We start from the raw sequence: 26,577 nt of genomic DNA, 5'->3' as shown, positions 1-26,577 counted from the left end.
TCTTTAAAAAGAAGTTGTCAAACACAAAGAAAGCTACAAAGTGTACTGAAGTAATGCTTTTATCTGAGATTAAAAACAGAACAATGAATCTTTTCACAACATTTGGAAGCATCTTGAATTTTTCTCTGAGGATTTAAAAATGAGGAGGGATGGGAAGACATACATAAACTCCTTTCTTGCAATCAGGTATTTACTGAGTTCATAAAATTTATGTAATCTTGAGAAGAAAATAATTACTGTGAAGTGAAGGTGATGTGAAAGAATATACTGGGCAGACACATTGCTTTGTCTCTCTCTCTCTCTCTCTCTCTCTCCCCCTCTCCTCCCTCCCCCCCCCTACCCCCCCCCCCCCAGTCCTGGGACTTGAACTCTGGGCCTGTGCACTGTCCTTGGGCTCCTTTTGCTCCAGGCTAGCCCTCTACCACTTAAGGCACAGCTCCACTTCAGGTTTTTTCTGTGATTAACTTGAACTACGATCCTTAGATCTCCGCCTCCTGAATAGGTAGGATTACAGGTATGAGCCACTGGCACCTGGCTAGCTCTCTACTTTTTAATTCCACACCTCATTAAGAACATTATCTACAAATAAGATTTGCTACACAATGATTTTCTCCCTTATAACATTTTTCTATGTAACACTTTTTAAATTCGTAGTATTATTCCTTCAAAGAGTAGCACTGTATCTATCCAGTTCTCATTTCTGAAGAATTAGACTCACAATTGGAGAGAACAGGCTTAAGTTTAAAAGAAATACAGTAGCTTGTCCCACAGGAGCTAATTGATAGTCATTGATTATAAGGAAACCTTAGTTTCCTAAATTTTCACTTAGGCCCACTTACTGCCCAGCTTGAATCCCAAGGAGGAAGACATGGCCCTTTGCTCCACACTTCAGAGGACTTCAAATGTCTTACACACATACAAAATTAAATGTAGTGAAGACAACTGTTATTTGGCCAAGTGTTCACTCAGTGTTCATTTAGTTCATGTTATTTTAAACACAGAAATCGTTCTGTGGCTTTGGTTAAAAAAAAAAAAAAAGTCACCTCAGTTGCTTTTGGAATAAGACAAAGTATAAAATAATTCAACATAGGTTCAAGACATACACAGATTTAAGACCCATACACACAGAAAAAAAAATTACCAGCGTATTACACTAGTAAATCTAATTTTTCATTTGTTTTCTGTAATAAAAACATATAACCATGGTGAAAATTTGGGAGAATATGTCACTTTTCATTATTAGTTTTTAATCATAGAAGCCATGTTATTCTTCTGGGTGTACTGGGACACATCTGTAATCCCAGCTTCTCTGAAGCAAAGGCAGAAGCTTGAGCCTAGCAAGGGCAAAGTTAGCAAGAGCCTGTCTCAAAACAAAATAAAGGAGTTAGGGTACAAAACAGGATGGAGGGGGAGAAATGTCATAGCAGTAGAAGAGGGAATAATGAGGCTGAATAGTAGAAGTAGTTTGTTGCCATAAATAAAAACAGAACAATGTAATATGTTGAAGTACTTAACAGGGGTTTGGTGGGGGAGGGAGAGTATAGACAGGATGAGACTGATAAAATACATTCATAAAATTTATACATGTGTGGAATATCACAATGTAATGCATCCTTGTATACTTAATGTATGTTTTTTTTTTTAAAGGCTATAGTATAGCTCAAGTGGCAGAGCCATTACCTAACTTATGCAAGGCCAAGAGTTAATCACCAGTACCCCCCTCACACACACAACAGATATACACAACATCATATGCTATTCTAAGAGATTTACAAAGCATAAACATTTAAAGGTCCATTATGTTACATTTCCCAAGAGAAATAAAATGAAATGTATCAGGGTAATAATGTGTATTAAAACAAAATCTTAAGACTATTTGGTGATGCTGCTTTAACAAATCATATAGGTCATTCCAGGAGTATATCAATGTTTTTGGTGAATGAATAGAATTCGTAATATTCTTTGACTAATTAGCATTTGTATTATTTCCAGTTTTTTCAATAAATATTAATATATATCTCAAGCAGCAGTACTATAAAAGTTCTATGAATAGAACTACTGGCCATTTAATATGTGATAGATATTGCCAAATTTGAGTTTTCAAAAGATTTAATCTATTACCATTCAAATAATATGTTAAAGTGTGGCTAAAACTTACTTCCTTAAGATTGATCAAAGAAATCAGAACAAACATACCGACATTTTAAGTTATGTTTGGATAAAATTTCTTTCTATCTTTTATTCTGTCCTTCCATTCAACTGTCCATCTATCACCTAGTTAATTCTAATTCTCAGTGTAATAAATCTCACACTACAGAGTATGCAATGGAAAAGTTAGTAACTGTCCCTTTTGAACAACCAGAGTTATCAGTCTGATGTAGCATTCCACGTTTAGAAATTCTTACTCTAAGCCGGGCGCCGGTGGCTCACGCCCCGTAATCCTAGCTACTCAGGAGGCTGAGATCTGAGGATCACAGTTCAAAGCCAGCCCGAGCAGGAAAGTCTATGAGACTCTTATCACCAATAAACCACTAGAAAACCGGAAGTGGTGCTGTGGCTCAAGCGGTAGAGCGCTCACCTTGAGCTGAAGAGCACAGGGACAGTGCCCAGGCCCAGAGTTCAAGCCCCATGACTGACCAAAAAAAAAAAAGAAAAAAAGAAATTCTTACTCTAATATATATATATACACAAGAAGATTCTGTTTTGTCTAAAATTACTATCACAGTAAAAACAGTATCATACTATAGATGTTACTCTGTAATTTGCTATTTTTACTGCAAATATACCAGTATTATCTTTACAGCAAGCACAAAATTATAACATTCTTTTTCTATTAATACTCCATAAAATGAATATATCTACTTTATGCAAGTATTTCCCCTTTGAATGTACTTGTCTTCTATTTTCTTTTTACTATTACAACAAAGTCTAATGCTGGATTTAGAGGGAGATGCAATATCATCAGTGTAACTGAGGGAAAGCAAGGCAGAGGAAGCAGACAAAGATGAACAGGCACTCCTACCAAGCTGGCCAAGCTTCCCATAGAAGTCCAGCTGTGGCTCCAGTGCACAGAAGTCTTCGGGCATACAGAACTGAACATAAGGTTTAAAAAGAATCCCTTGGAAGAAGGGGTGAGGAGAGAATTTGCCAACTAGTTTTCTCCTTCCTCCCTTTGAATTTTGGTGATAACTCTATGGGACTTCAGCTTATTTCTCATGAAAAGTAGTACTACGTAGCCCTGTTTGCAGTCACTGTGATGTCTTTGGCCCAGCTGCACTGGCCTCCCACAATAGATTAAGTGGAAGAGGAAACCAGAAATTCTGAGCTTTGGCCTCAAAGTGGAACAAGGAGCCCAGAGGGTCTAAGGGGTGGGGGTGGGGAAACACAGGCAGGGGGATTGAAAATGAAAAACCCTAGCCCCAAAATAACTGAAACAAAACAGAACTGGTAGTATGGCTCAAGTGATAAAGTGCCTGCTTAACAAGTTTAAGGCCTTGAATTAAATCCCAGTATGGAGAGAAGCTATGTATTAACAATATTTGCTATTATGATTTTCTTTGCGTGGTTTTCTAGAAATGAAATTAATGTCAAGGTACTGGATGAATATTACCAACATAGTTTTCTAAATGAGTAGTGCCAATTTATGTCTACAGTAAAAAAATTGGGACTATTTTCTTCAATTCTAATTAATATGTATATTCTAAGATTACTACTACTTAGAGAAAAATGTAGCTATAAATGTTTCTAATGCTTCAAAATATTTATTAGCCCTTAGGTACTACTTGTTTGAGAGCTTTCACTGCTGTCGGATTGTAGTGTTTCTTATAGATTAAGGACATCATCCTTTTACCTTTTCCAAACAACCACTGTTGCTTTATCTTATTTATTTTATTTTATTTATAAATAGCTTTTCTCAAACTTTAGAAACTTTGGATCTTACAAAGTGAAATATAACAATATAACAATATTCCTTTGTAATTTCCACTGTTTCAAGCCTACAATTTTCTTTAAGAATTTGTAGAAGTATTCTCTCTATTTAGTTCCTTTGGAGGACACAGACTTCAAGGTGCCATCTTAGAAACAGAGACTAGGCCTTTATCAGATACAGAAACTACACAGTCCTTAATCTTGGACTTCCCAGTACCCAGAACTGTGAGAAATAAATTTCTTCTGTTTATCTAATCTCCAGCATTTTACTGTGCCTGCAGGAATGGGCTAAGACATAAGGGATAAAATTAAAGTCTGTGCCAAACATAAAGATATTTCAACTTCATGTACATGTCAAAGTAGCAGTAAGCCTAATGTACTTATTGGCCAACTCTGTGTGTGTTTGTGTGTTGTGTATATGTGTGTGTATTTTTCTCTCTCTCACACACACATACACACACATAATCAATTATAATGTAATTAGAAAACAATGAGCTTTACTCTATTGCTGTTTGCTGATCTTATAGTGATCCTTACTTTCTGGCCTGAGCTTACTGGTCAAGAAATACTATCACAATTCCAAGCACTCTCTATCTGTTCACCTGTTAAGTATGAAACAAAATATGTTCTTGACAATCCCAGTAGAATCATGGTATGTTACACATTTTAAAACCCTCAATTTTTAGTTTCTTACTTTGTTTGAAAACTTGCCAATGATCTCTTGTGTCTTAAAATATAGCATCACTTAGGAAACTAAAATTAGGTTGTTAGCTACTGATTCTTTGTCATGTTTGTGTAAAGATATAAACTGGCTGATTGCACTATGGACCTATATTCTATGAAGAAAACAGAACTATAGTTAAATTTCCTACATGGGTTTTTCCTCAGAAATGTATTATTCACTAGACACTAAATTCAAAATGAACTATGTGGGTGAGGACAGAAGGGAAAAACTGGGAGAGAGCAAATGAAGAGGTGACATTGTCCAAAAAGAAATGTACTCTTTATGTGACTTATACAACTGTAACTCCTCTGTACATCACCTTTATAATAACAACAAAAAGGAAATGCATTCCAAGCCAATTAGCAAGGTCATCACCCCACATAAAAAAGAACTGAGTCTAAATGTTACATAAAATGAAAAGAGAAATAATGTCATCTGTTTAATTATTTAGAAAAAGTGCTATATAAAATCCTCCAGCTCCAAGATAGTCTTGTATTTGTGCCCAAACAAAGTCATTCCTGAAGGGAACAGACACATAAAAAGTGTCATCAACACAGAAGCATAATATTTCTGATTGGGAATAGAGATGTCCTTGTTCTCGATAGCCTCTATAAAAGAGAAGCTGATCTACAGGCAAAGTCTAGTTGTGAGGCCAAATATTAAGTTTCTCACTTTGAATATCTGTATCTGCTTTAAGAAGTTCAAGGAAGCTGGTCACTGGTGGCTCACGCCTGTAATCCTAGCTACTCAGGAGGCTGAGATCTGAGGATCACGGTTCAAAGCCACCCAGGGCAGGAATGTCCATGAGACTCATCTCCAATTAACCACCAGAACATCGAACGTGGTGCTGTGGCTCAAATGGTAGGACACTCGTCTTGAGCTGAAGAGCTAAAGGACAACACAGAGCCCAGACCCAGAGTTCCAGCCCCACAACCGACAAAAAAAAAAAAAAAAAGAAGAAGTTGTGCAAGGATATTGCCAAACTTATTACCTAACATCTCAACTGTAAGTGAATGAAGTGAATAATTTTGTAGAAATAAAACAAAACTGTATTATTAAACTCTAATTCCTCCTTCTCCTCCCTTCCCTCAACACTTAACAACAATCCTTTTTACTTGAGAAACCTCATATACGTGGTCATACACAATTTTCCTCTTCTCTGTGACTAGGCACTTTTCACTTAGCATGATGTCTGGAAGGTTCATTATTGACTACAGCATGTGACAGTATTTCCTCTTATTTTAATACTAGATAATATTCCTTAGTATGTAGAGATCACATTTTTTTTATCCATTCATCTGTTGATGGAAACAATGGTCACCTCTACTTCTTGGTCACTGTGAATAATACTATAACAAACACAATGTGCAACTATCTCAAGAACCTGAGTTCAATTCCTTTGGATAGATACCCAGAAATGTGATTGCTGAATCACATGGTAATTCTATTTTTAACTTTTTTTGAAAAGCTCCACACATAAGAGGATAATGGATTTAAATTCAGTGTTAGGACAGTATTGAAGCAGGCTAAATTAGTGACATTAAGGCATTAGAACAAAAGCAACCTAAAATCCAGGACATTAAAAAAAATCAAAATGAGTAAAGATCCAGCAATGAAGAATAAATTCTGTTTTAATATGTAACTTGAAGCCTCTCTCATACCCTGTCCTAATTAGGCTATTTCAGCCAACTATGCTTTAACCTTGTACTAATAATTTTCTCAGAGCTCCAGACAAATATCTCAAGAAAAAATATCTAAGAAAACTCATCCTTGCACTAAAAACAGACCTTGTTAAAGGAGCATAAACTTCTCCTAATGAAATAATTTTACATTCTAAATAAATATCTTCTTAAAAAACTTGGCATATCCTCAAATATGTCAATTGAGACTTGGTCTCTAGGAATGTTTTTAGTTCCAAAACAGAAATACAAATTAGAGAGGGTTGTTAAGACTGCAAAGTTAAACATTGTAACTAATGAGAGTGCATATTTATTTTTCCCAATTAAGAGAATATATGATAGAGGTAGTTATTCTATACCCCAGATGAGTGCAAACTTCAAGATGTTTGACATTAACAGCAGCAGCAGCAGCAACAGCAGCAGCAACAACAACAACAACAAAAGAAAAGCCATGTTTCCATTTCCTGGAATTTGTTTTTATTTTTTTTCTTCCAGAGGTTAAAGGTGGGGCAGAGAGCTGGGAAAGTGGCTCAGTGGTAGAGTGCTTGCCTTGCATGCATGAGGCCCTGGGTTTGATTTCTCAGCACCACATAAGCAGAAAAAGCCAGAAGTGGAGCCATGGCTCAAGTGGTAGCCTTGAGCTGAAGAGCTGAGGGACAGCGCCCAAGCCCAGAGTTCAAGTCCTATGACTGGCCAAAAAAAAAAGTGAAGCAGAAAGGAAAGGGAGGGAACAAAGGCAATCTATTCAATATACACTATGTGGAAAATGACCTATGTAACTTGTGGGCAGGGGATAAGAGGGGGGAAACTGGGGAAAAGTAAAAGCAGAGGTGATAGTCAAAAAGAAGAAGAAAGAAGAAGAAAGAAGAAGAAGAAGAGGAAGAAGAAGAGGAAGAAGAAGAGGAAGAAGAAGAGGAAGAAGAAGAGGAAGAAGAAATGTACTCATTACCTGACTTATTAAATGTTAGTCCCTCTGTACACCTTAATAATCACAACAAAAAATTTTTTAAGATGCTTGACATTTAGTCAACAGAGTGCAAATAAAAGTCATAGAAGGGGCTGGCAAGGTGGCTCAGTGGTAGAGTGCTTGCCTTGTATGCATAAGGACCTGGGTTCGATTCCTCAGCACCATATAAGCAGAAAAAGCCAGAAGTGGTGCTGTGGCTCAAGCAGTAGAGTCTTAGCCTTGAGCTGAAGAGCTGAGGGACAGCGCCCAGGCCCAGAGTTCAGGCCCCATGACCAATTACAAAAAAAAAAAAAAAGAGTCATAAGAAACAAGCACCCATATCATTAGGATTTTTTTAATTTGTCAGATTAGCTCAGACTCACTGTTTCCAAGCCTGGGTGATAACATCTTTTGGGTAATATCATGTGCCTAACAGAAAGAACATGTTTATCTGGAGGAAAGTTAGACTAACTTGAGACTTACAAATATCACTGACGCAGAGGACTTGGCACACTTCTTGTATGCCCACATCTCCAGCCTGGATGTGCTGTTTTCTGCTTGGCTTTTTGTTTTGGGGTTTTTTTTTTTGTCCTGCTTTTTCATTTTTATCAAATAAAAATTCTTTAAACTTCTCACCTAACTAGATTCATCCTTAAATTCTTTTCTATGACAAGGTCATGAACTCAGCATTAGAGCTGTGAAGACAATATCCTACTTTACAAGCTTGGAACCTCATGTTGAGATTCAGACCCTTGGGGAATCATGCTGGATTTGTAGAAGTCTTGGTTCTAGTGATATCTGTTGGTGACCCTACAGAGAAATTGCGAATGGGGGGGGGGGGGGGGGGTGTCTGACAAGTGTTACTACCTTTAAAACTGCTTTCTTTCTTACTACACAGCTTCAAAATTAGCAATGTCTCTTTTTTGCCCAATTATCAGGAAGTTCAAAATCAAATTCAAGTCATAATCATATTATGCTAATCCTAATAATCTGCAATATGTGGGTTATCCGAGGTTTTCCACAGGCTCTTTTAGTTGCAAGGAATTCAAGTCACTAAAGATGAGAAGGTTTCCTGTGAAGAGAAATGGGGCCAAGGAAGCTGCACTGGCTAGCCTTTATCTTTCACAGGGCATCTCTTCCGGGATCTCTGCTGTTCCCTGTAAGAGAAATCACTTATTATCTGTTCACAATCAAATATTCTCTTCTGACAAGCCATGTCTGCTATGAAGCCATCACAGAGCACAGTGAAGTTTTTCTCTAGAGTAATACAGTGGTAGGTACACATCATTACACATATATCTAAACCTACATAATGTACAACACCTAGAGTGAAACTTGACAAAATCTATGGACTTCAGGCAGTTCATCAATTGTAATAAATGTACCACTCTGATGGAGGAGGCTATACAAGAAACAAAGTCAGGTTTACAGACTTCAGCAGTTTGAATCGTGAACATACCCTAAGCACATGTGTTGAAAGCCTTATTTCTACTGTGGAACCTTTAGGAGGTGGGAACTAATAGAAGGAAGTTAGGTCACTGAGATGTGTCCTTGAAGAAGATATTTGGACTGGTCCTTTCCTTGACCCCCCCCACCCTGCTTTCCTGGGGGGAACCTGTGTCAAGAGGTCCAAAGCATCAAAGCCACATAGCTATGGACGGAAACCTCTGCAACTATGAGTAAAAATAAGCCTTTCCTCCATTTATTTATTTATTTATTTACTTTGTTGGTTGTGGGCCCTGAACTCAGGGTCTCGGCACTGTCCCTCAGCTCTTCAGCTCAATGTTGTTTTGATTTGCATTTGTTTTGTGGCTAGAGAGGTTGAGCATTTCTTCATGTGTCTATTGGCCATTCTTATTTCCTCTTCAGAGAAGTTTCTCTTTAAGTCTTTAGCCCACTTATTTACTGGGCAGTTGTCTCTTTGAGGATTTGTTGTTGGGGGATTTAACTTTTTGAGTTCCAAGTATATGTTAGATATGAAACCCTTGTCTGTTGTAAGGTGTACAATTTTCTCCTTGTAGTACCATGTTGGTGCTCCAAGTTTCAGATTTTGAAACATGTAAGTTTCTGGATTTGGGAATTAGGAATGCTCAATCTGAACTATTCTAAACATTTCAGCCTCAATGCTGGAGTGCTTCTAGCATTGAGGCTAGAGTGCTTATAATAGGTAAGATTTAAGTTTTATTTTATAGAACAATAGAAATTGTAATGTATTCCTTCTGTTCCCCATTCATTGTCCCAATCCTCCTAGTCAGTTCTACTTTTTCCCATACTATTACTTTTATGATCTTCAAATATATATAAACCATTATGTTTCTTATTTATATAGTTCCAAGGGAGGGTTTGGGAAGGCAAGTATAGTTTGTTTCCAAAGCCCAGCACATATTAGGTGAGATAAATTGATAGATACCCACACATATTTACATATATATATGCATTACATGTCTATAGTAAGTGTGATGCTTAGTAATGCATATTTTTATTTATATTAAATCATCAGAGAAAGGTTAAACAATTTGCTCATCAATAGTAGGCCTGGAGGTTGGAAGTAGATTTCTCAGTTGGAGTTCAACATTTCCCACAGAAGGATTAAATGAAAACATGTATAATTACTAGATGTCCAAATAATAAAACAAACAAAGGAAGGGAATCAATTGATAAACTAAATTTTCCTAATCAATGCTGAAAACCAGAACAACATAATACTTATGACTCAAATCTCAAAACTAATCAATACTTTCCTTTGTGGGTCAATAGAAAATACATGATGTCCTGCTTTTTCAAACTGTTTCTAACTACATTCTCCACTTAAAAATACTTAACTAGGGCTGGGAAGGTGGCTCAGTGGTAGAACACTTGCCTTGCATGCATGAGGCCCTGGGTTCGATCCTCAGCACCACATAAGCAGGAAAAAAAAGCCGGAAGTGGCGCTGTGACTCAAGTGGTAGAGCGCTAGCCTTGAGCTGAAGAGCTGAGGGACAGTGCCCAGGCCTGGAGTTCAGGCCCATGACTGGACCCAAAAAAAAAAAAAAATACTTAAGTATCTTTCTGGAATAATTCACAAATTTTTAGTTCTGAATATACATGTTTTCTCTCATAAGTAGATGCTAGACCTAAAAGATAAACATTTAAGTAAACAGATACAAGATTCTGTGTGTATTTGTCTATTGTGATTATTCTGATTAAAGTATAGTATTTGTACATACAAAATACCATGGTGAAGCCTCTTTTAAGAATTAATATACACTTTAACAAAAATTAATATTAGGAAGGTTAAATGTGTCCTGTTTGAAGTGTAAGTACTAGTTGGAGAGGGGAGAGTGAATAGAAGGGGAAAGGAGGTTGGATATGGGCAATATATCTATGTACAAGTATGCAAATAAAACAATGAAGCTTCTTACATGTGAAAATGCAAGGAAAAGTGGGAAGGACAGAAAGTGATAGAGGGGGTAAGTCATCACTATAAGTATAGATACATAGGTTAAGATAAAACCCCCTTGGACAACTAATTGATGCTAATGAAAAATACTCAAGTTAAACAAGGTAAAGAAAACAAGGAAATACCACTAAATTTGGACAACATATATGTCATCCTATTTCATACACAACTTTGAAAATGAAATATACTTGTAAACTAGCAATTATATATATATATATTCTAAAGTGAAAATCTGAACTAAGTGCTGTAAGAAGCCATTTAACCCTGGCCTGGAATATGACAAGCTTTATACTTGGGGTTTTAGGTTAATTCTTAAAGGCAGGAAAAGAATTCCAGGGAGGTGTTGGAGCAGAAAGTCAGCCATAAGAGCTGGTATCTGTTTGGGAGATTCTATATTCACAAGCATGGATGTGAAAAATAAAAAATACATTTGAAATCTGATATGACAGTCCTGAGAGATGGGGCTGAAGAAGTAGGAAACATTTAAAGTCTTCGGACTTTATCCTTCCAGAACTTTTCCTTGAGGAACAGCATAATTACATGACTATTTTGTTTATCTGATGGCAGAGAAGCTGAAGAAAACTAGAGAACACAGACAGTAGGACCAGACTAGGGCTTACAGCAATGGTCCATGAAAAAGCTTCAAGGAACAGTAATTTCAAAATGACTCATGGGCACAGACAAAAGGATATAGTCTGAAGATAGTTCAGAGTTTGAGGGAAAATGTGGATCCTGCTTCTGGTTGGGACTACTCAGTGATGCTTTTAGTAAAGGAACAGATGACAAAGAGCACATTTTAAAGAACAGTGAATTACTTCTAATCAGAATCTACTACATTGGAGGTATCTTGGAGACACCCAGGTAGGGTTGCTTAGAAAGCAGCTGGAATGTGAGGCTCAAGAGAACAAATGGAATGCAGTCTTGAGAACTAGAAGCATAGGATAGTGAGGCTCAGAGATGATCACCAAGAAAGAGTAGGTGGCAGGAGGGCAAGACCCTCAGGAAACACGTCCCCAAGGCACCACAAAGGAGAAAGAACTGGTACAGAAATCTAGGAGGAACTCAGAAATTTAGAAAACCATAACAAATATCTCACCACAACTCCACTCAATCTCCTTGGATGGCAAGTTTCCAGCATTTTTTCCCTTCCTACCCCAAAGAGAATGTTTGATTTCTCTCCAATTCAGGAAACCAGTTAGATCTGCATAACTACTGCCAATGGAAAAGCTGAGTGGTTCTTTGTGCCAATATGATTAGCAGTCTTTTTGCAATTTTCTCCAATGAGCTTGTGGTCTAATACTGATAAGTTTTCTTTCTACATTACACAAAAAAGTTTATTAAAAGTGAAAGCATCTCTGGTACTGAGAGAAGAGTCACTCCTCATATGTAAGGTGGAGAAGCTGGTGAAGAATGAGTATGGAACCTGCACTGAAGGTCTGGTAGAGGGGAAGAAGTATATAAACAGTGGAGGGCAAACATCTTAGAAAGAAACACTACTCTATTTCCACCACTGTGGGTCACCATAGCTTCTGGGTTTAGCCAATGACATCCAGTGATCAGGACAGAGCTAATACCACTCCTCTCTTTGTTAATAAAAAAATTAAAAAAAAAAAACCTCTAGCCAGCCAGGGGTGCACTAATCTTCCAAGATTGCCTCAGATCACAATGTCAGGTGATGGCAACTCAGCAACCACAGGGGCTATGAAAGAGTGAGTACTCCCTTTACATGTTCCGGTGCTAGTGAGTTCTGAAGCTTTACAGCAAGAGAGTAAATGTCAGATGGTTCTTTGGGGGATATGATTCATGACTGCTGTCATCAAGGTTCTCTTGAGAGAGGAATGCTTTAGCAGGTGATTAACATGGAAATGCCACTCAGCCCATTTGGGCTCTGAATCTTATAGTCAACATGACAGGGATATGAGAACTGGCATGGCTTTAGTTTATGTTATGAGATTATTAACTCAAAGTAAAAATCTGGAGAACGTTTATATATATATATATATATATATATATATATATATATATATATATATATATATATATATAAATGTTCTTTATGAAGAAAAACATTTTTATTCCTTTTATTGAAAAATACTAAAGAACCACAATACCTCTCTGGACAGTAGCCTAAATAGACTATATTAGTAAGGGAATAAAAAAAATACAATACTTGATGTCTGGAACTTTTCTCCCTTCTACTTTCTCAGTCAGCTAGAATAAGGAAGTTGCTTATAATGAGAAATTTGCTATGCCTGTTCTAATCATCTATTCTATTGTAATCTGTACATCTCTCCAAGGCCAATCTTCTTGAGGGTGATGAAAATTAAAATGAGAACAAGTTGGATAAGAAAGGCTTTTGTTGTTTTTTGTGATTCAAGAAGAGAAATAAGTACAATCATCCCATGCTATCACTAAGATGCTTCTTCCTATTGGAAATGCCTACTAAATTTGGAAGCTTCTACTAGATCTGGGACTTTCTGGATACTGCGACAGAGAATGCTGCTGCACATTACACTGACCAGTGCTAATACTTATGGAACAGGCTGTTCTTGGAACTTTCCATATATTATGTCAGATAATCCTTACACAAACTCTATATAAAGGTCAGTATTATAACCATTTTACAGATAAGGAAACAGAGAAAGAGCAAAGCAACTCATCCACTGTGACACAGCTTGTGAGGATTGTGGTTTGACTCATCTGATTCCAGAGCCTGAGCTCCAAACCACTATATATTAACTCTGATTTACTCACTCATTAACTCAATCTATAAATACTTGCAGAGTATTGAAAATTGATGGGTATTCTACTGGGTGCCAGGGATGTCAGTGGGTCCAGCAGGCACAGTCCTTACCTTGTGGAGCATAACCTGATTATATGTATGAAACAAATAATTATACCAATAATTACAAAGTGGCACTGTAACAAGCACTATGAAAGACAAAAGCTCAGTGTGAAGAATACATATAATCCAGGGTCCAGAGCTGCTGGGGCATCAGGGAAGGCTTTCCCAAGGAAATAAGAATTAATATTGCTTGGCAGGCAAAGAAAAGAAGAGAGCAGAACTGAGGCAGAGGAAGTAGCAACATTACAGGTCCTATGAAAAGAGGGAATGTAGCCAAAGAAGGCATGGAATCTGGGCCACTCAGGTAAAAGATGACAAGATAAAGGAAAGATATAGGACAGAATCTGCAGGGTTGCCCAGGCCACATAAAGAATTTTGGCCTGTGTCCTAAGAGCCAAAGATACAAACTTGTATTTTATTAAGATCCTCTTAGTTCCAATATGGACAACAGACTGAGGGGGCAAAGTTAATATGGGAGGGTCACAAGGGAACTGAGGAATCCAAGGAGGGGAGGAGGAGGAGGAGGAGGCGAGGAGGAGGAGGAGGCGGAGGAGGAGGAGGCGGAGGAGGAGGAGGCGGAGGAGGAGGAGGCGGAGGAAGAATGAAGAAGGAAACTAAGAGATAAAAATCTGTAAAGGGGCTGGGAATGTGGCTTAGTGGTAAAGTGCTTGCCTAGCATGCATGAAGCCCTGGGTTCAATTCCTCAGTACCACATAAACAGAAAAAGCCAAAAGTGGCACTGTGGCTCAGGTGGTAGAGTACTAGCCTTGAGCAAAAAGAAGCTCAGGGACATTGCCCAGGCTCTGAGTTCAAGCCCCAGGACTGGCAAAAAATAATATATATATATATATATATATATATATATATATATATACCTGTAAAGTGATAGACTAGACAGAGTCCAAGGAAAAGGAGGGAAAATGACTTCAAAGACCCTTAACTTTTGCAATAGGACTGACATTGGGTCTAGTCACTGACATAGGGAGCACTGAGAAATACCATATATGTAGGCTTTGTATAGAAAAACAAAATTTCGATTTTACATTTGGCAACACTTTGCAGTTTTTTGAGTCATTCAATAAGAAATACTAAGAAGGGGGGCTGGGAAGGTGGCTCAGTGGCAGAGTGCTTGCCCTGCATGCATGAGGCCCTGGGTTTGATTCCTCAGCACCACATAAACAGAAAAAGCTGGAAGTGGTGCTGTGGCTCAAGTGGTAGAGCACTAGCCTTGAGCTGAAGAGCTGAGGGAAAGTGCCCAGGCCCAGAGTTCAGGCACCATGACTGGCAAAAAAATAAAAGAAGAAAGAAATACTAAGAAGGAAGTTGAGACCTAAGAGAAAAGGACTACAGAGAGATGAAACTACTGACTTGTCATATGCATAGCTAATGAAGTTATGCATGGGTAAGACTGCCTTGAGAGCAAAGAAACCAACACCTAGGAGAAAATGAGGAGAATCAAAGCTGGTTAAACAACTCCCTATGATGACATCAGACAGAAAAAAGGAGAAAAGAAGGATTGTGTCATGCTACACATGTACAAAAAGAGTACTTCAGAAACAGTGAATAGTATTAAATGCTCCAAGGAGGTAAAAACATGATGAGACAGTCTAAACGAAGTCTATTTCAGAAAGAAAGCCAACAGTGCCAACTGCTACAAAGAGATCACACATAATACTTTAAAATGTCAATAAGATAAATCCTTCCAAGAACCAGTTCTATTCTATAGCCAGAGTTGTTTGAGTAGACTGAGGGCACTGGAAGCCAGATTGTAATGCTTCAAGTAAAGTCTGAAGTAAGGAAATGAAAGTGATTTCAGAGAACGCTTCTGAGAAGGCTGTGTGGGGAGACAACAAAGTTAGAATGTTAGTTGGGCAAGGATAAAGGCTTAATGAGAATTATGATGTTTGAGGTCTTGTATTTAATAAACAGAAGCTTGAATGGCAACGAGAAGGATCCAGAATGAAAGAGATTGTTAAGGTACAAGGTTCCTAAGAAGACAAAGGGAAAGCAGCTTGGGACACACACATTTAACGATTCCTAGCTCACTATCTTTTATTTATATATTTATTTTTCCCAGTCATGGGGCTTGAATTCAGGGATTTTTTTTGTTCAAGGCTAGTGCTCTACCATTTTGAGCCACAGCTCCATTTCCTGGTTTTAGGTGGCTAATGGGAGGTGAGAGTCTCATGGACTTTCCTGTGACTTCGACAAAATAAAGAAGTAAAACATGTCGCCCAATACACAGACCATATTCAGTGAATGATTAGTTTCCATTCTTTTTTCATTCCCTTATATAATATTTGTTTGTATACTGATAATATATACAACAAGCGTATAGAAATCAGAAGAATCAGAACAAGAAAATCAGAAGAACCAAAACAGCAACAAATCCATACAGATCCATAGCATTTGATTTATACAGTAATAACCATTATAAATCAATCCTTTAACTAATCCCAAACTTCACCTAACTCATATATATACATACATACATATATATATATATATATATATATATATATATATATGGATACACTTAGCAGAGGGATTTTATTATTTTAAGGACTTATTCCCAAACTCTTCAAAGACTTAAATTTGTTATTTTTTAAGTGAGAGTTTACTTTTTATTGTAAAATAACACACATAAACTTACAGTGCAATGAATTCTTATAAATTAAACACACTTGTAATCATCATCCAAGTTGAAAAACTGGAACCTACCAGTTATCCCAAAACCACTCTATGTTCCTGATCTCAACTATCCTCATCCCTCTTCCACAAGTAAACATTATCTTGACATAATTAGCATATCACTGAGTTTATGGGCAGTTTATCACCAAAATGTGTATCCCTATGCACAATGGCTAGGAAAGACTTAAATTTATCTTGGCAGGATGTCAATAAAAATTCTGGCTATGTAACAGTTCTAGAGTGTGTGTGTGTGTGTGTGTGTGTGTGTGTGTGTGTGTGTGTGTGTGTGTGTGTGTGTGTGTGTGTGTGTGTATAAAATCATAAAAATGAATATATATACATCCCTATGACTACCTGGCAGCTAATATTTTTAACAAAATTAGTGAAAAATCTAAATACAGTAGAAAGTCTTTGGATACAGTAGGGGTTCCCCCATATTAGGAACCCAGCTCCTTAGAATACTGATTATTCATCCTCAGTCAAGGATTGCACAATACCCCAATACCAAACTCATTGATTTTTCTCCAAATATATCTTTCCCTTTCAAGATTGACATGCTTTTCCTCTCATACCATCAATTTGCCTGAAATATCTTACACTTTACCTTCTTGCCTTTAGCTAATCAAAAGTACATCTCATGTCTAATATGCACAGACCTATCCTCAATCATCATCTCATTGCTTGGCTATCATCACACATATTATTAGTGATTGCTATGGTTATTGTTTACTTTGCTACTTATTTCATCCTTCATTTTTTCATTGTCTTCTCAACTGTACCATCCACTCAACAGCCACAATATGTTGGAACTTACCATAATCTTTTGCATACAATTGACATTTAGGAATTCGTTGGTTGGCTAGGATAATGTGAGGCATTATCAATTGAAAACTTTACAGTCCTACTTGAGCATTCATATCAGTTAACATACCTGACTGTCTTTTTTTCAATAATGAAATGGAAAATTTTTCTGAAAACCCAAGGTGAATTAAAATATTAGCATAATTTTTCCTCCATAGAAGGCATTCCTAGCTGAAAAACATTCTGAATAGTAATAGAATTTCAGTAAGACAACTCTGAACTTAAGCAAGTGCTTGTTACAACAACTTAATTAAATAATAGTGCTAGTTCTTTAGACAATAAGCATTTAACAGATTATTCATTGAGTCCATCATTTATATTAAAAAAAAATCACATGAAGATCTGCTGGGTTAAGGGATGAATAAAAAGAATGGTCAAATCCTTTTTTTGGGGGGGGGGGGGGTAGTCCAGTTGTGGGGCCTAAACTCTGGGTCTGGGCGCTGTCCCTCAGCTCTTCAGCTCAAGGCTAGTGCTCTACCACTTGAGCCACAGTGAAACTTCTGGCTTTTTTCTTTTTGCTTATGTGGTACTGAGGAATCGAACTCATGGCCTCATGCATGCAAGGCAAGCGTTCTACCACTGAGCCACCTTCCCAGCCCCAGTCAAATACTTAACTCTCAACACTTTCATATCAGAGACAGATTTTAAACTATTTTACAAAATAGAGGTTAAATAAGCTATATAATACATCTAACCAACTGAGCATTTTATGTGACTTGAGGATACAGATGATATCTGCTAAAAGTAAAAGAAAAAAGAAAAAATATAACATTTGAGCAAATCTTTGAAAGATAATTAGAACCTTACAGAACAAGACAGGAGAGGGGTATTCCGGGCTATAGGAACAGAAAGGCCAAAAAAAGATAGGTATGAAAAAAGAGTCTTACCATTTTTTGCTTCTCTCATAGGTGATCTCACCTGCTACTTCATGTTAAAAAAAGGTAAAAGCATTCCTCTCCTACATCTCAAAATGTAAGGATGTTTTGTCTCACTTTTTCTTCTGCCTCAAAAGTGCTCCTTTTCCTTCCCAGTTCAATTCTTATCTCTTGTTCATTCTTGTGATAACATAATTTTTTCCTTCCCTTGTGGCCAATTTTTAAAGAAAGAATGGTCCATATTTGTTATCTCTAATCCATGTCCAATTCATTATTCAGTAACATAAGTTTGTCTTTCAGATGCTCTACAATGTATTTTTGTTCAATAAAATAAAGTGAAATAGGGATTTGCTGTTTTACTTCATTGTTTTACAATATTTAACCATTATCTCTTTTCAAAATTTGCTATATTCAGGAAATGATATTTTTCATCTCTAGAAAGTAAACTATTAAGTAGTCAGAACTCTACTTACTTAATGAGACTCTTGAAATTTAAATATGCTGTTCTCTCAATATATCTTTCCCTAACTTAGAGCTTTTATAATTCTTCAAATGAGAATAGGTAGAATATGTAGGTAGAATAGGTAGAATAATAGGTAGAATTCATCTTCCTCAGCAAGATAAAGAGGTACTTTTGAGAAAATTATTTCATTTAAGCCACAGTTCTCAATACTTTTCAGAGGATTAAAGTAAGGTACAGTCAGCATCTCAACACTATACTAACATAATGAGAAAAGTGACAGGGTTCCTGTTCCTGATGGATCCTCTAATTTCTGGCAGTTTTCATTTCAAAGGAATAAGGGCTAAAGTTCTTCTATACAATAAATAGCTAGAATTCTCTGTAACTTACTTTGCATACCTTTCTTGCAATTAAGGAAAAATTGATCAGCACCCATTATCCACCCATCTTGATTTCAAAAGTGCAAAAAAAAAAAAAAAAGATGAAATACACATAAGTCTTCTTAGGGAAAGTGAATGTTATGTACATGAGTCTATGAACTGCTGGACAATATGTGATCTCAGATCATCTTTTTTGTTTCCTTAATAAACAGTTCAATTCACTGAACAACCCAATTATCTCCTTTTATTTTTTAAAACTAAGTTTATTCTATACACATACACACTCACACATTCCCTTTTCAAAATGGCTCTCTTTAAAGTAGACAAAATCATACAATAAATTTCTGTCCTAAGAATGAGCTTATAGATTTACTAAATGCATTAGATATATCAGAAATGTCATATGTCAATAACAATATTGTTAATATCTCCATAAAAATTAGACAAATGTTTTAGTGAGAAATCAAAAAATATCAGGTCCACCTCCAATACTTGGAAGGTCCACATTCTATTTGTCTAAATATTTAAAAATTATAAGTCAAGTTAGACTATTAAACAAAATATAGCTTTAAATTCCAATATTAACAAATACACTTTTAGCAACTTGGAACTATAGGTTCTTGGATTCCATGAAGTTCTACATCACAGCATTATAACACAGAGGGCCAGCCCAATTCCTTCTCTTCCTTTCTCCAATCTACTGATGCTTGAGGGACCCTGCACACCTGTGTGGACATCCTATCCACCTCAAGTTCCCACCATTTAGGTACCTCTGAGGTCTAAAAAAATGTTCACTGGTTTTATTCTCTTAAGGAGCAGATTCAGGAAAAGGACTGGGCAGGATATGAAAGGAGGCTCTGTTCAGGGGCAGGAAATTCCCAAACTCAGTACACATAGAATCGGATTGGAGACTGAGTGAGGCCTTAGAAAGTTTCCTTGGATCCTTAAATCCTTCATTGCCATCCTGTGGGCAAGTATGGACAGAATAGGACTTTCTTCATTTTCTTTTAAAATTTTTCTTGTTTGTTTAGTTTTGAAAAGTCTCACTAGATTGCTCAGGCTGGCCTTGAACTTGTGATTCTCCAGTCTCAGCCTCCCCAAAAGGTAAGATTATAGATGGAGCATACTTCCCAACTTTTCAGAGCAGAGTGTTTTAATTCACTAACCACAAAGATTAAATGTAACAGTGGATAACTGACCAGATCAGACCTGTTACTAGTTAACATACTTTTAGTTAAAATTCAGTATGATTAAGAATTTTGATATCTAAGCACTTCAGCTTCCTCAAATATCTATCATCAAAGGGTCTATTATTTATCTGGCTCTATCCTACAGACAAAAATCTAGAGTCTGTGTTTGTTTTGTAACTTCAGACAAATTTATAGAATTCTGTTCACATGCTGGGGGAACTGAAAAGACAACAAGAAGCAGAAGGAGGAGAACAGAGTATAAAAGACAAGATCAGACATGCAGATGGAAGAGAAAGCATTTCCCCTGTGTTTTGTCACTGTAGGGAAATTTATAAGGTGATTAATCATCTGGTCCAAGTTCAGTACCACAGAGCAGCAAGTTCAAGATCACAATTCTCACTCATTAATGCAGATCCATGCAGTCTGAGAATTTACTTCCCGATACCCCTAGCCTAGTCCCTGTCTTAGTGAAAGGTCATCTGGGCCATGTTAGTGTATTACAAGTAGGCTGATGACAGCTCTCCCTGCACAGAATCTCTTCCCTGCCGCACTGAAACTTCTACTTAGCAAGAAAATGATTCTGTTCATTTGAAAAATTAAAAATTAAATATCATCACTAAGCATATATATATACATATATACAAGTGTATATATGTATATATATATATATATATATATATACATATATACATATATACACTTCACAGGAAGGAAGTATTTCAACTGGAAATCTTATTTATGTGTACTTACTGAGATTGTACCATTGTCTAGACCTATGGACAGTCTTCTTGTTTCCGGATTAAAAGACATGCATGAACATGGAGCTGAAAGAAATGAACATGTTGATGAAATTAACAAAACAATGACTTTCATTGATTTAGGAGTGCCTAGCTAGCTTAAAGTAGGTGAACATATTTCCCCACTATTTCCTCAAATAGTTCATTTAACTCCCACTTACTGAAAAAATAAAAACAGCAATTTTATAACCAACCCTAGTTTTAAAAGTTATCCCCTTTCAATGATATAACAATAAAAGCATTCTCAAAGTGGACAATTACGGGGTGTGGTGTGACTTACACCATCAATACTGAGTCTGAATTTGCTTGACTAGATTCACAATACTTTGTGCTAGGTAAGCCTTCCATGACCACTTTCCTCTTCCACTCAGGCCTCAACTTAAGTAAAATTAACCCATATTTTCTGAACTACCCTGCCTGCACCTACCCTGCCTGGATCTACATGCATATACAAACAAATTATTGTTGAAACATGTATTTGATCCAGAATTGATACAAGACAAGCAATCTGGAGGCTACTGACTGAAGATTTGTCCCAAGTTAAGAGAACCCAACTGAACATAAGGACTAAGTATTATTGTTTTGTTAAAGTCCTGAGTAAGTCAGTATACCTAGTCCTGTACTGGGACTCTCGGTTTCACAAAATTAAGTCCTCTGCTGGGAAGCCTCCTGTAATCCACAATTATACTAAGCAATTAGCTTCGAAATTTCAGTCTCCTTCACCTACAGTTGTTCCTAAAAAAATGAGGATCTTTTAGCCGGGCATTGGTGGCTATCGCCACCAATTATAGATCCTAGCTACTCAGGAGACTGAGATCTGAGGATTGCAGTTCAAAGCCAGCCCAGGCAGGAAAGTCCATGAGACACTTATCTCCAATAAACCACTCAGAAAACTGGAAGTGGTGTTGTGGCTCATGTAGTAGAGCACTCGCCTTGATCTGAAGAGCTGAGGGATAGCCCCCAGGCCCAGAGTTCAAGCTCCACAACCTACCAAAAAAAAAAAAGGGGGGGGGGGGGCGGATCTTTTGACAATTAAGGCCACACTGAAAAAGTTCTTCTAAAGAGCCCAGGACTTCTAAATGCCTCCCTCTACCCACAGATATGAATTAATTCATCATCATAATTGTAATCAGCATCAAGTATTTTTATTCCTACTTTCTGTTATTCAGATGTCTCACCCAAGGTCATACAGGGGAAAAAAACTGGAAAAGGTTCAAAGACATAATTGAAACATTCAGTCCCATCTTAGATTATCTTGAAATTATAAAAGAACTTCAAGTTCTACTGATAGTGTCTTCATAAACAGATCACTCAGTAACATTTTTTCATTCTCTATAAAAGGGCGTAAAGGGACTGGGAAGGTGGCTCAGTGGTAGAGTGCTTGCCTTGCATGTATGAGGTCTTGGATTTGATTCCTCAGCACATAAGCAGAAAAAAGCCAGAAGTGATGTTGTGGCTCAAGTGGTAGAGCGCTAGCCTTGAGCTAAAGAGCTGAGGGACAGTGCTCAAGCCCAGAGTTCAGGCCCCAAGACCAACAAAAAATTAATTAATTAATTGGTTAAATAAAAGGGTCAAAAGCAAACCAACATCAAAAAGATCTGCTTAACTGCACAATTTCTAATCTCAATCATAATATATCCAAAACATAGGAACAAACAAAACAGATTTTCTCAAAACTTATTCCAGTTAAATTTAGTCACAAAATAAAACCAGATTCACAAACACACTGCTAAAAGATATCTAATGCACTAATGTACTACTCAAAGGATTTAATCTAGGCCTATAAAATATTTGGCAAAATCTCTACACAATACTGAGATGTTTACTCTCATAATCTCCTATGTATGCAGAATAAAAACCTAATGATTGCATTGTATTTGCTGAAAAAAGAATTAATCATTAACACAATTCTGTAAAACACATTTACTATAAAAATATGCACAGAAAACATAAGAACAGTTGTATTCATGTGAAAGGATTATTTCTTTAATAGGCTTTCATCTTATTTTGTTGTTTATGTTAAAATTAATTTTAAACATTCATGATTTATTAAGATTTCAGTAAAAGCTTATAAGCTTTGTATGCTTATACAAAGCAAAAACTTGGTTGCAGCCACAATGGGCTACAAACTTGCCAAAAACAACTTTACTATTTTTCTTCCTATGTGGTCACTGAAAAGTATTTCTCTGTGCTGGATGCCAATAACTCTTGCATATAATTCTAGGCACTCCTACTGACTTCCTCCTTTAAAACTGAACTATAAGCTCTAGATGAAATAAACATCGCATGAGAGGAACCTTGAAGACACACTTATTTCTACTATCCCTATAGCCCTTTAGCTGTTTCCTATGAGAAAGGATAATTCCAACAGCTTTGTGGGATGACCCCCATTTGTTCAAGCCTCCCACATATTTCATGTTATATGGAGTTAGTTGGCTTGAAACTGCCTTTACTCTAATTCAAGACCTTGCTATTCATTGGTACTAATGTTACCTCCCAACATTTTATTTTCCCAATTTTTTTTAATTAAAGTATACTAAGGGTAGGTAGCTAACAAGGTTCTTGAGAAAATAATGCACAATTCATTTTTTATACTTTCTGACATCTACTTTTTTATCTCAGACTGATGACAACAAAGTGTACTGGCAAAGTCATGAAATATAAAAAATAACATAGAAAAGAAATCTGTGCAAGTCTGTGGGTAGTGGGCCATCTTATTCTGCTATATTAATGTTGGCAATGTCTCTTTCTGGTTGTTTTTGTGCTAGGAATGGAGCGTAGGTTTTCACACATGCTAGATAAGCACTCTATCACTGAGCTACATACATCCTCTCTGCTCCCTCTTATATTAGTAACAGAACTTTAAACACTTGTCCTGTCCCTCTTATATTAGTAACAGAACTTTAAAAATTTGTCCTGTCATAGTCTCACTTGTATAATTTAATCACTTTTAGAACGTATAAGTAACTTAAAAAATGAAATCTTTTTAAATTTAAGGTAGGTCTTCACCTTTAAGTTCAGAAAATGAAAACAAAGAGAAGTTCCAGGATTGGTAGTTCTAAGTAATCACCATATAATTTGAAGAGGGAAAAAAGCTCCAGAGATATGGGCCCTAGACAAAGGATACTCAAGAGACCAACATCAACCTCAGCAAGTCAAAAACAGATTAAAGAAAAAGTGACAACTTGTATTTCTAATACTGTTACCCACAACTGTTATAAAACAGACCACTGCCCTTGCTTTAAAAACAACAACAAGGGCTGAGAAGGTGGCTCAGTGGTGGAGCGCTTGCCTCGCATGCATGAGGCCCTGGGTTTGATCCCTAAGCACCACATACACAGAAGAAGCCGGAAGTGGCGCTGTGGCTCAATTGTTGGAGTGTTAGCCTAGAACAAAAGAAGCTTAGGGACAGTGCCCAGGCCCTGAGTTCAAGCCCTAGGACTGGCAAAATAATAATAACAATAATAGTAAAACAACAACAAAAAAGTATAGCTGAGAAGAAGCATTCTTAAAATACTTCTATTTGGGGGAATTTTCCTAATCTATTATTTATGACTAACTTATTTTCTGTCCTTTGTTGACTGAACTTTACTCAAATAAACACAAGTTTCACTGAAGGTTAAGCTATAGATTTCAATCACACCGACTGCTTTTACAATATTAAAGGCATTACTTGGCAGGAGACACTAATCTTCCAGATGAGATGTTCTGGTTGGTAACTAAAACTAAATAGACAACAGGGCTTCTGAGAATAAAACTTGAAGTGTTAAAGGCACTGTGATGAAAATTAATGTCAGGATCCCACAATAAAGGGGCTTTCAAAAAAGAGCTTCCAATGATTAACAGACTCCCATAGACAGATTTGATTCAAGAACACTATTTCATTTAGCCTTATTTGTCTTAGGATAATAATAGATTTTCAGTACTCAATCTATGTTTTATTTTATTAAGTGTACCTATATTAATGACTTCCATTGTTTCACACTAAAGTATTTTTCATTTAAATCAAACATTGTATGCCTTCTGCTATTTTGCTTACTAATTTTTTTTAAATCTAGTCTTGCGTTAACATCAGCAAAATTACAATGACTTAGAAGTGGTCACTTTTTATTCCAGACAAGATCTTCCTCTATTGCCCAGGCTGGTCTTAAACTCAAGATATTGTCCCACCTCAGCCTCCTGAGTGCTGAAACTACAAGTGCTGAAACTACCATCATGGCTTCATCCAAGTTTTAAGTTACAATAAAGTAGCCTACTACAGTAAATTTCAAAATGCTCTGCCAGATAAGTATCAAGCAAAAGCATACTAAATAAATGTTGTACTTACTCAAATTAATATCTGCTATCTTTCACTGGGATAATTTAGTTTTTTTCCTTATTTCCATTAAAAACTGAAGTTTCTTGGACACTTTTTATTATTATTATTTTTTTTTTTGGGGGTCCGGTTGTGGGGCCTGAACTCTGGGCCTGGGTGCTGTCCCTCAGCTCTTCAGCTCAAGGCTAGCACTCTAGGAGCCACAGCGCCACTTCCAGCTTTTTTTTTTTTTTCTTTTTGCTTATGTGGTGCTGAGGAATCAAACCCAGGGCCTCAGGCATGCAAGGCAAGCGCTCTACCACTGAGCTACCTTCCCAGCCCCTCTTGGACACTTTTTCTTCTTAGTAAATACAGAAATATTCCATCATTGATTTAAAAAGTATAAATACTAAAACTAATATTATTTTATACTTGTAAATTATTTGAATATATGGTTCCATAATAAAACCTATAAAAAAAGAAGCCAACAAATGGAGTAATATACCTAAAATCAGAACCAGTCATTTGAATTGCAGTATAAACTTAAGCAAAAAGATGAGTATTTCCCTCTCACACCTATATCTAGAATGCCACACAACTTTCTCAATACAGCTCAAGATATTTAAAGCCACCAAAGTAATGCTACCCTAAGAAAGCAGAACTGCCAAGTTCATAATTTTAAATGCCTTTCCACCACTGACCTGCCCAAAGAAACTTCTCCAAGACTCCAATAGTTTTAGCAGATGAGAACAGTCTTAAACTATCAAAAGTTCTCTTCATTGCTGGGTGCCAGAGGTTCACACCTGTAATCCTAGCTACTCAGGAGGCTGAGATCTGAGGATCTTAGTTCAAAGCCAGCCCAGGTGGGAAAGTCCGTAGGACTCTCATCTCCAATTAACTATCAGAAAACTGAAAGTGGCACTGTGGCTCAAGTGGTAGAAGGCTCACCTTGAGCTGAAGAGCTCAGGGACAGCACCCAGGCCCAGAGTTTATGCCCCACAACTGACAAAGAAAAAAAAAAAGAAAAAAAAGTTCTCTTCACCAATGGGAAAATTAATATTTGCAATTCATATGCAAAATTACTCATTTCCATTCCAGATATAAAACATATAAACTTACTAAGAACTTAATTTTTCAAATTCTCAATTTCAAGTTATCTGTTGATTTCTTAGTAGTTTTTTTTAAATTTTTATGATGATGTACAGAGGGGTTACAGTTATATAAGTCAGGTAATAAGTACATTTCTTTTTGAACAGTGTTACCCTCTCCCTCAATTTCTCCCAGTTTTTCCCCTCTTAGTAGTTTTAACAAAGAAAAGGATATTAACTCAGCTACAACCTCACAACAATTCATCAATTTTTCCTAAAAACAGGTGAACACCAAGAATGATAGCATATAATTGGAAACCATAAAGAACATGAAAACACTATTCAAATAGTTATTGATATATCTAATAACTAAAATATGTT

The 26,577-nt window shown here is 36.7% G+C and overlaps 1 protein-coding gene across 2 annotated transcripts in view; it reads right to left on the bottom strand.

Annotated features, from left to right (window-relative positions):
- The window catches only part of Wdfy2 (WD repeat and FYVE domain containing 2), a 243,666-nt gene that overhangs the window by 133,720 nt on the left and 83,369 nt on the right, over positions 1-26,577 (bottom strand). For both annotated transcript variants that reach the window (XM_042685433.1, XM_042685434.1), the window contains exon 3: positions 20,768-20,841. In XM_042685433.1, coding sequence (XP_042541367.1) covers positions 20,768-20,841 — 74 coding nt within the window. The remainder of the gene's footprint in view (positions 1-20,767; positions 20,842-26,577) is intronic.

Source organism: Dipodomys spectabilis, unplaced genomic scaffold, assembly GCF_019054845.1.
Source record: "Dipodomys spectabilis isolate Male_0828 unplaced genomic scaffold, ASM1905484v1 ptg000095l, whole genome shotgun sequence".
Lineage (NCBI taxonomy): Eukaryota > Metazoa > Chordata > Mammalia > Rodentia > Heteromyidae > Dipodomys > Dipodomys spectabilis.
The sequence above is the reverse complement of the archived record's forward strand: the minus strand, read 5'-3'. Positions and strand labels throughout refer to the sequence as shown.